The sequence below is a fragment of the Vigna unguiculata genome, chromosome 8, assembly GCF_004118075.2.
Source record: "Vigna unguiculata cultivar IT97K-499-35 chromosome 8, ASM411807v1, whole genome shotgun sequence".
Taxonomy (NCBI): domain Eukaryota; kingdom Viridiplantae; phylum Streptophyta; class Magnoliopsida; order Fabales; family Fabaceae; genus Vigna; species Vigna unguiculata.
The window spans coordinates 12,597,653-12,614,049 of NC_040286.1; the positions used below are offsets into that span (position 1 = coordinate 12,597,653).

At 35.4% G+C, this 16,397-nt stretch overlaps 1 protein-coding gene across 1 annotated transcript; it reads left to right on the forward strand.

Annotated features, from left to right (window-relative positions):
- Nucleotides 1–4,586: 4,586 nt before the first annotated feature.
- LOC114195207 (NAD kinase 2, chloroplastic-like) lies at nt 4,587–15,954 on the forward strand. Its single transcript, XM_028085601.1, has 8 exons — nt 4,587–4,856; nt 6,424–8,367; nt 9,439–9,560; nt 9,666–9,807; nt 9,940–10,164; nt 10,461–10,535; nt 15,090–15,191; nt 15,431–15,954. The coding sequence occupies exons 1-8, from the start codon at nt 4,635–4,637 to the stop codon at nt 15,632–15,634; spliced, it is 3,036 nt and encodes a 1,011-aa protein (XP_027941402.1). The 5' UTR covers nt 4,587–4,634; the 3' UTR covers nt 15,635–15,954.
- Nucleotides 15,955–16,397: the final 443 nt, after the last annotated feature.

A 16,397-nucleotide genomic window follows, 5' to 3' on the forward strand; every position in this document is an offset into this window, starting at 1 on the left:
GAGACGCGATCCCTAAGTCAAGACAGAGGAAGAGCGTTGGCCGAGAAACCCTAGGAGTGTGTATGGACCAAAGGGTTTGCGCGTGTGGCTGGATCTGCATGATCGCTTCTTAATGAAATTGGGCTGCTACACGCAGGCCTAATTGACGCTGATGCTTGGAGCCTGTCCGTGTTTTGAAGCTCATCAGTAGACATGATGCTGAAGTACGCGTGCATCACTTAATGGCAGCAAGTATGTTAAATGGTGGTGCGTGACAAAATGGTTGCACTCGTGGATTGGCCGAACTTGTTGTCCGCATTGGGGTGCTGAATTGGGCCGCAGGCCCAACATCAAATTGCAGCTTAGGAATAAAAGGCTGCATTTAGCAAACAAACCCAATTAGAACAAGTTTTATTTAATTAAAATAAAAGAAAATAAAAGAAATTAAAAAGAATAGGCCTAGGCGTTGGCCCAATGCTATAAGCCTTATTGGGATCACATCACTCACAATAAGTTTTCTAAGTTCTTGCAAAATCTTAGTGGAAATAAATTTTCTAAGTTCAAGAACAATAAGGTTGTTCATCTCTCTATTTTACTTCCATTACATATGAGAATATGGTGTATTTTGATCTTTTGAACAAATTAGGTCATTGGTGTGAAGAAGAAGAAGAAGAAGAATTAATTGGTAGAATTTCATGGAAATGAAAGAAAAACTAAAATGAAAGAAATCAAATCAAAATATAGTTGTTGGAATGTAATAATTATGCACAAATCTTCAAAAACTCCACTCTAAGCTCACTTTGTATTCAAGGAGTTGAAGAACTTGAGAGAAAACTTCAATTCTAAGGAAAGTTGTAAAATGCAGAAAATGTAAAAAAAGTGTCTATAAAGCTATATGTAAAAGTAGCATAACAATCTTCAAATTCTAGCTTATATACACAATCTAATTAACTAAACTAACTCCTAAGATACCTCAAAAAGATAGGTCAACTAATGCTAAGAAAATTCAATTATGGTACTTCAATCTATGTGTTTCAATTGTTAGCACAAATGACTTTGATGCATAAAGATTTGATGAAGATATTGCATAGAGACTTTATGAGGTTATGAAGGATTGATGAAGATTGATGAAGACTTGATAAAGTGATAAAGACTTGAAGAAATAGTATGTTGATCAAGCTTAAAGTGTTCTTAATCCGGTTAACACATGAAGAACTTGAAGCTTAAAGATTTAAGCTTAACTTGAAGATTATTTGACATAGAATAGGTGTCTTGTGTTTGGTTGTTGTCTTTTAGTTTGTTAAAAGGGTTTTTAATAGGTTAATTAGCTTGTTGTTATAGTTTTGGTATTAACATATTCAGTCAATTGAATTATCATTCAATTAGTTGATTTCATTTAAGTCAAGTGAAATCAATAGATTGAGCAGACAAATCAATTTGTTGAATAAGTTAACTGACAGACTATAAAGCCTATTTTTATCAAAAAGGTCAGTGACAAATCAACAAATTGAACAAACAAATCAACCTAATTTTTTCACTTTTAGTGCGAAATTAGTATGAAATCTCTGAAAAACTCGTCTTCTCTAAATTACACAGTGTTGCAGACGTTCGTGAATTGCTTCTAACAGCCTTGGAGCCTTATTGGCTTAGTGTGGGTACCTTGAAGAAAGCTTTTGGTTGGCTAGGGAGAGCCACCACCAAGGTTTGTTCTTTCTTGGGTATTTGGGTTTTGTCTGGTGTGATTCCAGATTTGCAAATGGGAGTCTTGTTATGCCAAATTAGATTCTTATGGGATTCAAGAGTCTTGGTGTTGTGTTTTGGTTTTTTAAAAGTGTAATCTTGTAAGAATTTTGTAAAACTTTTGATATAGTGGAAAGTCAGGCTAAGGTTGCCTTGACTAACTAGATGTAACTCTGTTATGAGTGAACTAGTATAAAAATCTTTCTACATTCGTTTGATTCTTCTTGTCTTAATTGAACTTTGATAAAATCTTCAAGAAAACCATTTTAATCAATCTTTTTGTGTAATTTTGGTGTTTTACCTTGTGTTTGGATGAAGCATTTCAACAATGCTGAGAAATTGAAATGTATTGTATTTGAATTGCTTGCAATTAAATTCCCTTCATTTTCTAAATAACTTGTTTGGATAAAGAAATTAAATACCTTACATTTCAATTTCTTGTTTTGATAAAATAATTGAATTTCTTGTGAGATAAAATTTCATTTTATCAATATTTATTTTAGGCTTAATTATGTTTTGAGTTCATGATAAATTTGGAAACGGGATGATCAGACTTGTTAGGTCAACAGGTCGGTCGGGTCGTTGGGTCTGCCCGACACGACTGGGTCATTAGGCCCGCCCGACACCTCTAGGTCATCTAGCCCGCCAAACTCGTGTGGGTTGTCGGGCTCGCCCATCCTGCTCTGGCCATCGGACTCACTGACGTGTCTTGGTTGTCAGGTTGATTCAACCCGTCTCTGTCTTCGAGCCCACCCGGCTCATCTGGGTCATCAATCCTATTTGGGTCGTCGGGCCTACTTGGGCAATGCGTGTTGTCGGGCTTGACCAACCTATTTGAGTTGTCAAGCCTGCCCGACCCATATGTGTCATCAAGTCACCCCTCGTCCGTCTGGGTCGTCAGGCTGCCTAATCCGTCTGGGTCATCGAGCCCACTCAACCCATCTGGGTCGTCGGGCCTGCTCGACCCGTCTGGGTCACTAGGCTTGCTCGACCAATTTGTGTCGTTAAGTTGGTTTGATCCAACTGGATTGTCTGTCCAGCCCAACCTGTCATGGCTGTCGAGTTTGTCGGGTCTGTTTGGGATTGAGTTTAAAGTGTGAGGTTGAGTGAGAAGAATTTCAAATTCCACCTTTTTTTAGGGTATTTGAATTTCTTCTAATTTGTCTAATTGAAATACTTCAACAAAATGCATGCATTTTAAATGCTTTTTAATTTCTCTATCCAAACAAAGCATTTCATTCCAAAGAATTTTAAATTCTCCAAATAAATGAGTCACCCTCTTGAATTGCCTCATCCAAACACACCATTAATGTAATCTATTGTGAAAACATTGCTTATATTGTGAATTGGAATTAATGTTGATTGGTAGTTTGATCAGATTATATGTTTTGTGTTAATTTGTGTTTTCTGCATAATTTTTCTAGTTTTTTAACTTGTTGATCATGTTTCTTAATTTGTTGAATTATACTGATCTCATAGTGTGCTTCTTTGTTAAGTGATTTCAATCTATTGATTCTGTTTTGAATCGGTTAAAATGTATGTTTCAGGTGTGATAGATTGCTTGAAACTTGGTCAGTTGAATTCAAACAAGAGATTTTAAAATTGATCCTAATTTTTAGAAAGAGTTAATTCAACCCCCCTCCCTTTCTTGGCTAAGAACATCTTTTATATCTTAAATTAGTTTCTTCACACAACTCTTGCCAACTGTGTTTACGTTTATGTAAACATGTGTCTAATGGAGTCATTCATGTGCCAACTTGTTAATGTCTAGGTCAGCCTCTAAATGTGTTAGCGTAACCGTGAAAAAGCTATGTAAGCTTTCATAGAAAAACAACAATGGCACTTCCTTTCTATAATGTAAAAGAAGTATTTAGCCAAGAAGGGGTTGAATTGGCCCTTACTAAAATTTATATTCAATTTTATACTTGTTAAAAACTTTTGTTTGAATCTTGTTGACTAAGTTTTTAGAAATCTATCACTTCTGAAACACACATTTTAACCAATTAAAATCAAACTCAACAAATTAAACATACTAATAATGAGTGTACAGAGAAATCAACACAATTCAACAAATTGAAAAACAAAACCAACAAATTAAAATAATGATAGTAACTAACTATACAAAAAAAAAGTCAATTAAATTAATTAAATTTTATTCTAAAATCATTTTAACCATAAAGACAAAACAATAATATTACACTATTATCAATTAAAATAGTTTTTATCTATTACATATCATATCGTTTCCATCTTTTCATTCTCTTTTTTTCACTTTCCACCCTTCATCTCTTAATTCAAATAATTTTACTTACCACTCTTTTTTTTTTTCAAATCCATTATTTTATACTCTCTCAAATTCATCTTTTAATATAAACAAAGGCTTAAATAAATTTCGTTCAACATATTCTAAAATTGTTTGTTTATGTAGACTATATATAAACCATTAAAACTACAAGGCAAAACTTATTTATTTTCTAAATATACAAATCAAAATCAACTAATTAAACTATAAAATACAGTTAGCTCTTCATTGCTTTTTGTATAATAAATCAAGAGTGAGATAAAGTAGATGTTGTCTCATGACATGGCCCAATGATATCTGAGAAAGGAAAATGGATAATAATGAAAAAGAAAAATAGGAAAAATCCATATAATAAGCATCACATCACATCAAGATTCAAGCACAAACGGCAAATGTCATAGACCGGACATGTTGCCTCCACCACCAAAATTATTATTATCCTCTGCCATTTTCCAACCACAATTTTTCTCATTTTCCATCTCATTATCTCTTTTCCCTAAATATCGATACAAAAATAATAATAATAATCAAGGAACAGATTTTTTTAATATTTTAATTATTATAAAAACTATATATACAATATTCTTATTTTGGAAGATCGTGGCGAACTCCGATGGTAGCATGCATCGACATGGCATTCTCGGCGGACATGGCCGCTGCTCTGTCACCTTCGTATCAGTGTTTCTTCAAGCCTCCTCCGTCGTTCTTGGGCCTGGGCTTGGGCCTGGGCCTGGAGTTTCAGAGGAAGGGAAGAAAGCTCCGTAGACACTTCAACTTGGTCATCAGCGCCCAACTTTCCAACTCCTTTTCCTTCAGCTTCGGTCTCGACTCTCCGGTTCGTAACTGTTTCTCTTTTTCAACTTGTTTTCTTTTTTCAGCTTATGATACACTACTTTCAGCTTTTCTTTCAGTTGATTTACTCGAATTGGCAATTCTGATGCGAGTACTTGAATTTGATAATGGTTGTGAAAAAGTAATTAAATTAATGGTGATGTAAGTGGAAATGTGCTTTTGAAATTATTTTAATATAGTTTTTTAATTTTTTTATTAGTTGTGCCTGGTAGACACAATATGTTGTCGGACAAGTTTTTTTTATGTGGATTACGGTGCTCGGTGGCTTAGATTTTATTGTAAAATATTGTGTTTGATGTGAGAGTGTATTTGAAGGGTAGATGATGCTTTCTACGTGATGGAGAGTTTAAATAATGCTATGTTTTTTTGTTAATTGTTGTCCGGTGTGATATTAGCTAAGAAATCGATGTGGAATGTATTACCCTGTTTCGAAATGTATGTTCTGGGAAATGACATAACATATATGTACACGAAGTCTTTTGGTGCTGTTTTCAAGAAACTTCAATTGTGATGGGAGAACATTACTTCAATAGTTAGGGAGCTGCATCTGAGTTTAGTTTAGTTCTTTAAATAAGTGGTCATGGGTATAAGAAGCTCAGTTTCACTTTGATGTTGGTTCACATGCAATAAAGACTGTGTTTGTTTTAAATTTTAACAGAATTAATTTTGAACTCTGGTAAATGAATGGTTTTGAAAGAATCGATTTGCTTTTGGAAATAATTTTGTAAAAGTGAGTTTAGGGTAGAGAGAGGAATGGAAGGAAGAGGAGAGATTTTGATTAGATATCCTGTTTAGGTAAGAGGAGGGGAGGGAAAGTAGTCATTTTCTTGTTTGGATCACAAAAAGAATATAAAAAGTTACAAAAACTAATTTACTTTTATAATTTTCGATTTCGAAATTAAATAATTGTTTTTTTGTAAAAATACACTTGAAATGTTTTAAATCACCTCTCTTGTAAATTGTTAAGTATTTGCACCCCTCCCCTCTCCCTGAAAATTGAATCAAATAAGAAAGGCATAAATAAACTCCTCCCTTTCTCTCCCTTCCATTTTCCTCTAACCAAATACCTTGTACAATAATTTAATCAGTTCGGAAGTAAAGTACTATATCTTTACAAGTGTAAAATATAAGTGTTTTTTGTATGTTTCACTCATAAAATCAATTCTTATTAACTGAAAACTAAAATTTTTACTTCTCTGAAAATCAACACTACTCATGGTAGAATTGATTGTGTACCCAAAATCTAAAACTAAATTATGTACCCTCAATGTCAAAAACATCCTCGCTATGTACTCGTATGGGAGAGTCATTTTACACTGCCTTACCTAAAATCTAAACCGAACTCTTCAATTTACTATTGAGGTCCATTTTTTTTATTTTATTTTGAAAGTGTGCTTTAGCATCTTGTTGTTAGTGTGTGTCATCTTGTTGTTCTTTGTTTTTCTTTTGTTTAATATTTCAATTTACATGCATTAATGATTTAAATCCTGTTATTCATGCATGGACTGACATCCATCTTTCAAATTTGTTTTTGATACTTTTCTTTATAGAATTTGAATTCCTTCCAATCCAATGATACATCACGGTTGTCTTGGATGGGTCCAGTTCCAGGTGATATTGCTGAAGTTGAGGCGTTTTGTAGGATCTTTAGGAATTCAGAAAGGCTTCATTCTGCATTAATGGATGCATTATGTAACCCATTGACTGGTGAGTGTAGTGTTTCATATGAGGTTCCATCTGAGGAGAAACCTCAACTAGAAGATAAAATAGTTTCTGTTCTTGGATGCATGGTATCCCTTGTGAACAAAGGCAGGGAGGATATTCTTTCTGGAAGATCCTCAATTATGAATTCCTTTCGTGCTGCAGATGTCAGCACAACAGATGATGAGCTCCCCCCACTAGCCCTTTTTAGGAGTGAGATGAAAAGGTGTTGTGAGAGCTTGCATGTAGCTCTCGAGAATTATTTAGTACTTGATGATGATCGAAGCTTAAATGTATGGAGGAAACTTCAGAGACTGAAGAATGTCTGCTATGATTCTGGTTTTCCTCGTGGGGAGGGTTTTCCTTGTCACACGCTATTTTCAAATTGGAATCCTGTGTATTTATCTGCTGCTAAAGAGGACATGGAAACCAAAGACACAGAAGCAGTCTTTTGGACTGGTGGTCAGGTAACAGAAGAAGGCCTGAAGTGGTTACTGGATAAAGGATATAAAACCATTATAGATCTTAGAGCGGAGACTGTAAAAGACAACTTCTATCAAGCGGCTTTAGATGATGCCATTTCATCTGGAAGAATTGAATTGGTTAAAATCCCAGTTGAAGCTAGGACTGCACCTACAATGGAGCAGGTTGTGAGGTTTGCATCTTATGTTTTAAATGGCAGCAAAGGGCCTGTCTATCTTCACAGCAAGGAAGGAGTTTTAAGAACATCTGCCATGGTCTCTCGATGGAGGCAGTACATGACCCGATCTTCATCACAGATTGTTTCTAATCCACCAGTTACACCCTATGACATGTTATCACGTTATACAGATGGGTCTGCTAGACTTCGGGATTCTTCAATAAATGCAGAGAGATCCTCCCTGGAAAAAGATGTCAATTCATTGCCAGAGAATTTGGACTCAACACATAGTTCTGTTAGTGCATTTGACAACGGTGAAGCACAAGGTACTGCAGTCTTGAGCGAAGTTTCTACTGATAACAGGGAATTATCGGAAGCAACTGCTGCTAATGAGGAAGGATCTTTTCCAAGTGACTTCAGCAAAATTAACCCTTTAAAATCTCAAGTTCCTCCTTGTGATATCTTTTCCAAAAGGGAGATGTCAAAATTTTTGGAAAGCCGGAAGATCTCACCACCCTCTTATGTCAATTATCAGAGTAGAAGGTTGGAAGGCTCTCTGCAACAGAGGAACATGAATAAAACAAAACAACAGGGAGGTGTGGGTGTCAGCAGTAGTGATAATGCCATACCTAAAATAGTAGGTCCAGAAAGTTCAAATGGATCAGCCCATGTGGACTATCTATCTAGAGAGTCCCAGATTACAGTTGATGGCAATTGGAAGTTAGTGAACGGGAATACTTCTAGTTCTGTTAGGACAACAGTAAATGGATTTAGTGAACATGAATACATGACTAATGGCAATGTTTCCAACATTGTGAATGATGATTTTGATAATGTCGCAGCTAACTCTCGAAGGATTGAAAATCATATGGTTAAAGATAGGTTAGCATTAAATGATGATGACTTGGGATCCATTGAAGGAGATATGTGTGCTTCTTCAACAGGAGTTGTAAGAGTGCAATCAAGAAAGAAGGCTGAGATGTTCCTAGTTCGAACAGATGGATTTTCTTGTACCAGAGAAAAAGTGACCGAATCTTCTTTGGCTTTCTCTCATCCTAGCACCCAGCAGCAGATGCTTATGTGGAAGTCTACGCCGAAGAATGTATTATTGTTAAAAAAACTTGGGGATGAACTAATGGAAGAAGCAAAAATGGTAAGGATTTTCTTAGGCTCCAAAAAGCATGAAAGTGGTTCAAAGAAATGGTCTCCATATCATTAGAGTGTTTAGAAACAATATTTTTGCAAAAAGATTTAGCATTGAGCATGACAATCATTGGCATTGTTTCCATCTTCTATGCCTTTAATTCTATTGTATCTTTGGTAAACCTTATATACTCATGTCCACCATTATTTTGAAGAACCAGTTGTTCGATTGTGGTTGTGCTTAGCCTTTTAGCAAGAGGCGGGCTTGGTCTGTCTCATGTAGTAAATAAATTTATTTAAGATAGCAATGAAACATATTTAAAGAAACAAGCTTAGCTTGAGAATACTCCTAGGCTTGAGTATTCCTGTAATGAAATATAAAAAAAAAATGTTTTATAATTGTAGATTATATTGTTTTAGTATTTAATAAATATAATTTTATATCTATATAAATATTTTTCATATTAGTTTGCAATTATATAATTATGTAACAGATATTTATGAATTTTTATATGGGTTTTCATTAAAAGCTTGTGTTGTATGAGATTTTATTTAAGATTTGGACTCGTTTAAGGTTGAGTTCTTTTATATGTGCTCATTATATTAAACGATTATTTATATTGATAGATTTTTATCATTCATTAATCATTCAAGCATAAAATATTTTGAATTCCTTGAGGATGATTAAAGATAATTGTAAAATCCAAAACTGTAGCATTTTGTTCGAATACAGAAAATTGGATGGATAAAAAATACTGGTTAATTAAAAGAACAGCATTTAGATGTAAAATATAGAAAATAGGATACTCAAGTTTTTGCTTCACAATGTTTTGGGGATGGTATGATATATATTTTCAATAATAAAGAATGGACCAAAAGGTATTTTAATTCTACTTCCTTGTCTAATAAAGATTTGGAGGAATTTAGGAATAAAATCCGTTAGGGAACACGAGACTGGAGTAGTTTTGAGTTTGAATAGTATAAAGAGCATATGGTTGTTTTCACTTCAAATGTTAATTGAGTATTTATTATGAACTTCTATAAATAATTTCACTACATATACTCTCAATATAATCTGCAGGTTGCCTCATTTCTTCACCGCCAAGAGAAAATGAATGTTCTTGTGGAACCTGATGTGCATGACATATTTGCTAGAATTCCAGGCTTTGGATTTGTTCAGACCTTCTACAGTCAAGATACCAGGTGCTGGCATTTGTAAATTGTTGTGAATAGCTTCAGAGCAGTTTTTTCTGTTCTTAAAACAGTGTTACTTTCCTTTGTTTAACATATAAAGTGTGTTTGATTCAGTGATCTACATGAACAAGTAGATTTTGTGGCATGCTTGGGTGGAGATGGCGTTATACTGCATGCATCAAATCTATTCAGAGAAGCGGTTCCCCCTATTGTGTCATTTAACCTAGGCTCCCTTGGTTTTCTAACTTCTCATGATGTAATCTTTCCAAATTCATAATTTGTTTTACTATAAAATAATATATATATATATATATATATATATATGTACGTATGTATGTATACATAGCTTTATTTCCATTTTTTAACTTCTGTATTGCTCTCTCTGCAGTTTGATGATTACAAGCAAGACTTACGACAAGTCATCCATGGAAATAATACACGAGATGGTGTGTATATTACTCTCAGAATGCGTCTCCGATGTGAAATTTTTCATAAAGGTAAAGCAAGGCCAGGGAAAGTATTTGACATCCTCAATGAGGTTGTTGTTGATCGGGGCTCCAATCCATACCTCTCAAAGATTGAATGCTATGAACATGATCGACTTATAACCAAAGTGAGTTTTATTCTGTCTTTATAATATGCCTTCTCAATATCTATTCATTTTTTTGTTATATTTTATTAAACTTGAGGAAAGAGAGAACCATTGAGCTAGAACCAAATTGGGTGTTTCCGATGCAGCATGGATGGTTTGTGTATGTTGAGAAAAAGGAATCAATACAATAAATAGAGATTTGATATCCTTTAATGACAAAGTTATGATACGTGAATAAATAAAAACATTCCCATTGATACTTGTATAATCTAGATATTCTTGCCATCCTTCTCTATGACGAGTGTCATGTATTTCAGGTACAAGGTGATGGAGTCATCGTGGCCACCCCAACAGGAAGTACTGCCTATTCTACTGCTGCTGGAGGTTCCATGGTAAGCTTGTGAGAGTTTTACACTTACAATGGAATTATTAGATATGTTGATTTGATATTCTTGCTTTTGACATAAGCTTCTCTGTGATACTTTCTGTGCACGAGTGGTAGACTTTGAATATTGCTTTGTGTGTTCCATATTTTACATCATTGCACTATAGGTGGAAACAATAGAAGATAGGCTAAATTACAATTTTCATCCCATTTAATTTCTTCTTCATGGTCTTGGTTTTCCTATTTCATTTCTTGCAATTTTTGTCTGCCGATTTTAGAAAACCTACAATTTTCGTCCAATTTTCAACTTCAAATACATTTTTTACTTTTATTTTATATCTTAATTAAGTTATTCTGTAGGTATCTTAAATGAAATGTTAAGTTATGGTTCTGTTGAACCAAAATAAAAAACAAATAAAATATGTGCCAATTTGAGTTCCTGTTAGGTAATACGGATGGGGCTTTCTTATTGGGTTGGGACGATGGGATGTGATCCTAGTACAAGGGTGATGAGTTTACACTGCTATTTGGGGTAGAGGAATTTAGGCCTTTGGGTTGATGGGTTTATGCTATGGTTTGGGTTTGGGCCTCGGGCTTGAGTGGTTGGATCGCTTACATAGTTGATACAAGTGGGAAAGGCTTTTTCTTGCTACACCCCCATGATTTCTAGCTGTACTCGCATAATTTTTAAAATGACCATTATACCCTTCCATAAAGGTGACTTACGAATTACCTGATCCGGAACATGATTTCTTTCCGGACCAAAATTTCTGGAACAGGATTTCTAGGAATGCTTTCTACAATGCATTTCAAAACGATCTTTCTGGAAAAAAAAATTCATAATGAGCTTTTCGAAAGGTTAATGTTACCTTCCAAAATGGGCTTTTCGAAACACACTTCTCTTCTTCCTCCTCTCAAAGAGGCTGCAGTGGAGAATGAAGGTGCAGTTGGAGGGTAGGCGGTGGTGATGACAACGACAAAGGTGGTGTGGTGTAGAGAAGAGGGTATTTTGGTCTTTTGATGTTAATATGGGGTGTAGTTAGTAATCATAGTGGTGCGAGAAGAAAAAAATCGTAGGAAAGGAAAAGTTGTTATGCTTGGAGAGTTGAAGCTAAATGGTTTATGAAGTATCATGTCAAGGTGGGTATGTGGCTCCGAGGCGATTGGTGTGGTAGGTGGCATGTAGACATTGTTTGATGGGTGGGAAGGGACGATGCATGTAATGGAGATAAGGGTAAGGTGTTAATGTTTTTGGGTAAGTATTAGGTTGGGAAAATGGCACAACCACTTGTGTGGTTTCAAAAGAAGTGTGTTGGTTTTGGGAGAGCGAATTTGGGTGTGTTTGGAAAGGTGGGGTAGTGGGTTAGTCTAATGGGTTAAGAAAGGGGATGATCCTTGGTGGGAACAATCCATTTTAGGGGCAAAGGAATGAGATATGAAAAATTGGATGTATTAGGTCTAAGGGGGATAGATCTAGTTTGTACATACAATGCCTCTCCTATGTGGCAAAGCACTAATAAGGGCTCACAGAACTTGTGAAAGAGATTATTTTATTGATGCTGGGGGGAAAGGGAACTTTGTCGATGAGGGTGAACACAAAGGAGAACCATGTTAGAAATTGGACTTTAAACCTAATTTAATCTCACAAAACTGACTTGTAATATGAGGTTTGCACTTTCTTATATACTATACTTTGATCAAATCTCTAGTCAATACAGGATCTCAAATAGTTAATAAAGTAGAGAAAGGCAATAAAGTTAGTAACTAAGATACTGGTGGAATGAAGTAAGTATTGAAATGGTGGAGGAAGACCCAAAAGGGGTGATAGGAAAGGTATTATAGGTGGAGACAAATGGGGTAGAAAACTCTGTTGTCATTTGGGCCTAAGGATTGTACAAATCCATGCCTAAAACAACGTCATCCCCTTCAATGGGGAAAAGGTAAAACGGTATGGTAAACAAGTGGGATTGGATGGAGAGGCTAACTTGGGGGTAGCAAGAGGAGCATTGAATGCACTCTCCATTGCCAACCATAATAGAGAATGGGGTGGTGGGGATGATGCATAGGTGTAAGTGGGATGGGATGTCAACTTGGGTGGTGGGGATGGCGCATAGGTGTAAGTGGGATGGGATGTCAACTTAGGTTGTAGGATATTGCGGGAGTTACCCATGTCTAACAAAATGGTTATTGGTAGATATTTAATGTGACCTTGAAATCTAAAAGGTATTGTTATGGCTTGGAAGGATAAATGGAAATGTAGAGGGTCATATGGTTTGGTGTGATGTTGTTTGGGTGGAGGTTGTGTTTGGTTGTGGAATGGAATCATCTCCCAACAAGAGGAGGAAACAACTATATATGTACACTTATGACTAGGGTAGAATTTTTCATCACAATGTAACACTGGAAGAAATAAGGCAAGTTGTGGGTTGGAATTGGTTAGGACGGGGCTGGTGGTAAAAGGTTTAGTGATGGTTATGGGAGGGATGGAAAATGGCTTGAGGATTTGAAGTCTTATATTTTGAACTCCACTAACTTAGCGAGACCAAGGGCTTGAGAGATAGATGTTGGTTGTGGTTAATGAAAGTTGATGGACCAAATTCTAAAGCCTCACAAAAAGTGGGCCAATTACGTAATTGGTGATTTTGGTACATGCACTTAAACCACATTGAAGTATCCCATGCAGCGGCAGACCTTCATGGTGACAGAAGGGGGCCTTCTCCCCACCCCACCAATTTTTTATATTTATATAAATTAATATATAATTTAAACTATTTTTTTGAAATTTTAATATATTTTATATATTTGGCACCCCTAAAAGTTTTTACACATCGATATAAAGATTTTGGCACTCTTAAAACATTTGTTAAAGATATGCCATTGATCCCATACATGAAGAAAGCAGCTATGTGGAAGCAAGACTCCAAGGAATTTGGTAAAAGTGAAAGTACTAGTCACCTTGAAACCACAAATGTAAAGGATTTCTCCCCTCAGAAAAGAATAGTTGAAGTTTAGGAAAACAGAATTGTAAGGGATGTTAGGAATTCAAGGTGAATTGAAAGTTCCACATTGGGTAAAAATGAGTAAGATGACTAATATATAAGTAGAAAGACCCATAAACCTATTGTCTTAAGGTTTTTGGTTGAATGTGGTGACCTGATCTCTTATACAGGTTTCTTCACGACTCATTGGTATTGAATCTTCTCAGTTTGAAAAATCTCACAGTTGTATCAGAATTTATGGTTTATCCTAGTGATGGTTTGGATGAGTATGGTACAAAGGTAAATGAAGAATCTTAAGTTTAAGGGTTCCTTGTACCGAAAATCTTCCATCTCAAAAAAGTGTATCTCGTTGTAGAACAACGGTACAAAGGAATGGTCACCACTAAGATACTTGTGCTTGAGAGGAAGGTGTTCCAATGAGGAGAGACTCGTACTTGAGAGAAGACTGTCAAGAATTCAAGGTGAGTTGGAAGTTTTACATTGGGTAAACATGAGAGAAGACTGTCAGGAATGTGAGTTGGAAGTTTTACATTGGGTAAAAATGAGTAAGATAACTAATATAGAAACAGAAGGACCAATGAACCTATTACCTTAAGGTTTTGTTTTGAAAGTGGTTTAGTCTCTTATATAGGCTTGTTCACGACTTATTGGTGTCGAATCTCCCTAATATCTCCCCTCAAGAAACCTCACAAGGGATGGGGTAGTGGAAGAGAGAAAGGATGTGTGTAGTTGTAGTCGTGGTGGTGATGGTGATGGTGATGGTGGCACTAATAAATGCTGGTGAGAAAGGAATGGATCAGAGGAGGCCATAGATGCTTGAAAGGGTAAGGTAACGGAATGGTTTAGGGCTTTGTTGTCTACAGTAAAAGGTTTGGAATAGGTGAGGGTATCCAAGGGATGTGAGAACATGTTGAAGTTGCTCGTTTCTAACCTCTAGGGAAGATTGATGAGCTTTCATGGCAGATTGAAGGGCTGAATGGCAGGTTTCACGTAGGTTTTTATCAGCAGTGGATTACGTTTGCAGATTGACTAATTTGTCCAGGATAATCTGGAGGGTCTCTTCCATGTCTTTGTTTGGTTTGGAGAGGCATGGAAGAAGGTCAATAAAAATGCTTAGTACGAAAAACTCAACAAAGGAAGGGAAAAGTAAAGAAGAAAACTAAAAATATCTAAATAACGTTCTTCTTTACCTTTCTTCTTATCCATGGTGTTCTGTTGGTCTTAAAAGGACCAAAATTACATGAAAACAGTACATGTATGGCACCTGCTAATTAATCCAACAGAAAATATTCTTAGCAGACACGGTTCATGGTAAGTCAAATGTAGTCTTTAAGCCATGTGGGTTCCTGTGATGAGTTTGTGCAGTGGGAGTCCCACTATCATAAACGTATAAGTCATCTTGTATGTTTTTGTCATTGAACTTCTCAAATGTGATATATGTACATCGTCTAATGGTGTGGTATCCCCGTGTTAGTACAATATATGGACCAGCTTTAGTTTATACTAGCATTCATAATTGTTTTCCTTGATGTTTTAATCTAATCTCAGAAGAATACTTGCAGGTCCATCCAAATGTTCCTTGCATACTATTCACTCCAATCTGTCCACATTCACTCTCCTTTAGGCCAGTTATACTTCCAGATTCTGCACAATTAGAACTAAAGGTGAAGTTAATTTTCCTCTCCTCCTAACAGAATCACATTGGATATTGTTATTTCACGGTTTATGATGTGTCACGAATGTCAAATGTCTTCCCTTTTGAGCTAAGTTGAGTTGCATCACCGGCTTGTGTTAGAAAAAAGGATGCATGATGAATAGACTTACGCGTTCGTTTGTGTTCAATAATTTAAGGTTAAGTAAAAGGATGTGAGTTGCATACTTAAATAGGGTTTATTCATAACAGATTCCAGACGATGCAAGAAGTAATGCATGGGTTTCATTTGATGGGAAGAGAAGGCAACAACTCTCGAGAGGTGATTCTGTCCGAATATCTATGAGTCAACATCCTCTTCCAACTGTTAACAAGTTTGACCAAACGGGTGATTGGTTCCATAGCTTGATTCGGTGCCTAAATTGGAATGAGAGGCTTGATCAAAAGGCTCTGTGATGCATGTGAAAGTGAAGAACAGATATGCATTACCCGTATCAGGAAAACTCGTATAATTACTGTACAGCTTGTACATTGAGATTACATACGTTAGATATATAGCAGATACCTCCACATTATTACATTGGCTACCATTGTGAAGATAGGGTTTGCCAATGGATTTTCAACACGTTATAATGGCAAGATGTTGTTGTATATACATTTTATAAGTAGTAAATTTTGTATCTTCTTGAAGTCCTTGGGCAAATATGAATTCTACTTGACATACAACTATATTTTCATGCAACAATATAGGAAGCAGAAGCTGCAAATCTTTCACATATATGTCAACTGGCGGTATGATTTTGTGTTTCAGGAATCATGTTTCGGGAATATTACATTTATGAATGATATTCTCGAAAACATGTTTGGTACAATTTATAAAGAGAATCCTAACCGATATCTTTAGAATACCAATTAAGAAATAATTAATGTACATTGGTTTGATATTTTTATATTAAAAATTAAAATAATTAATTTTATTAATTAAATATAAATGCACATAATAGATTTTAGGTTTAATTATTATTTTGGTATCCTAATTTGTTGGTTTGGTTTATTTTGGTTCTTTTTATTATTTTTTGGTTCGATTCTCTAATTCTGTAAAAAGGTTCAATTTGGTCTCTGTTGTTGAGTTGATGTTAACACCATCTTCGTATATGTCACGTATCATCTTGTGAAATTTTCAATTTTTTTTAATTTTTTATTTCTTTTTAATTTTTTT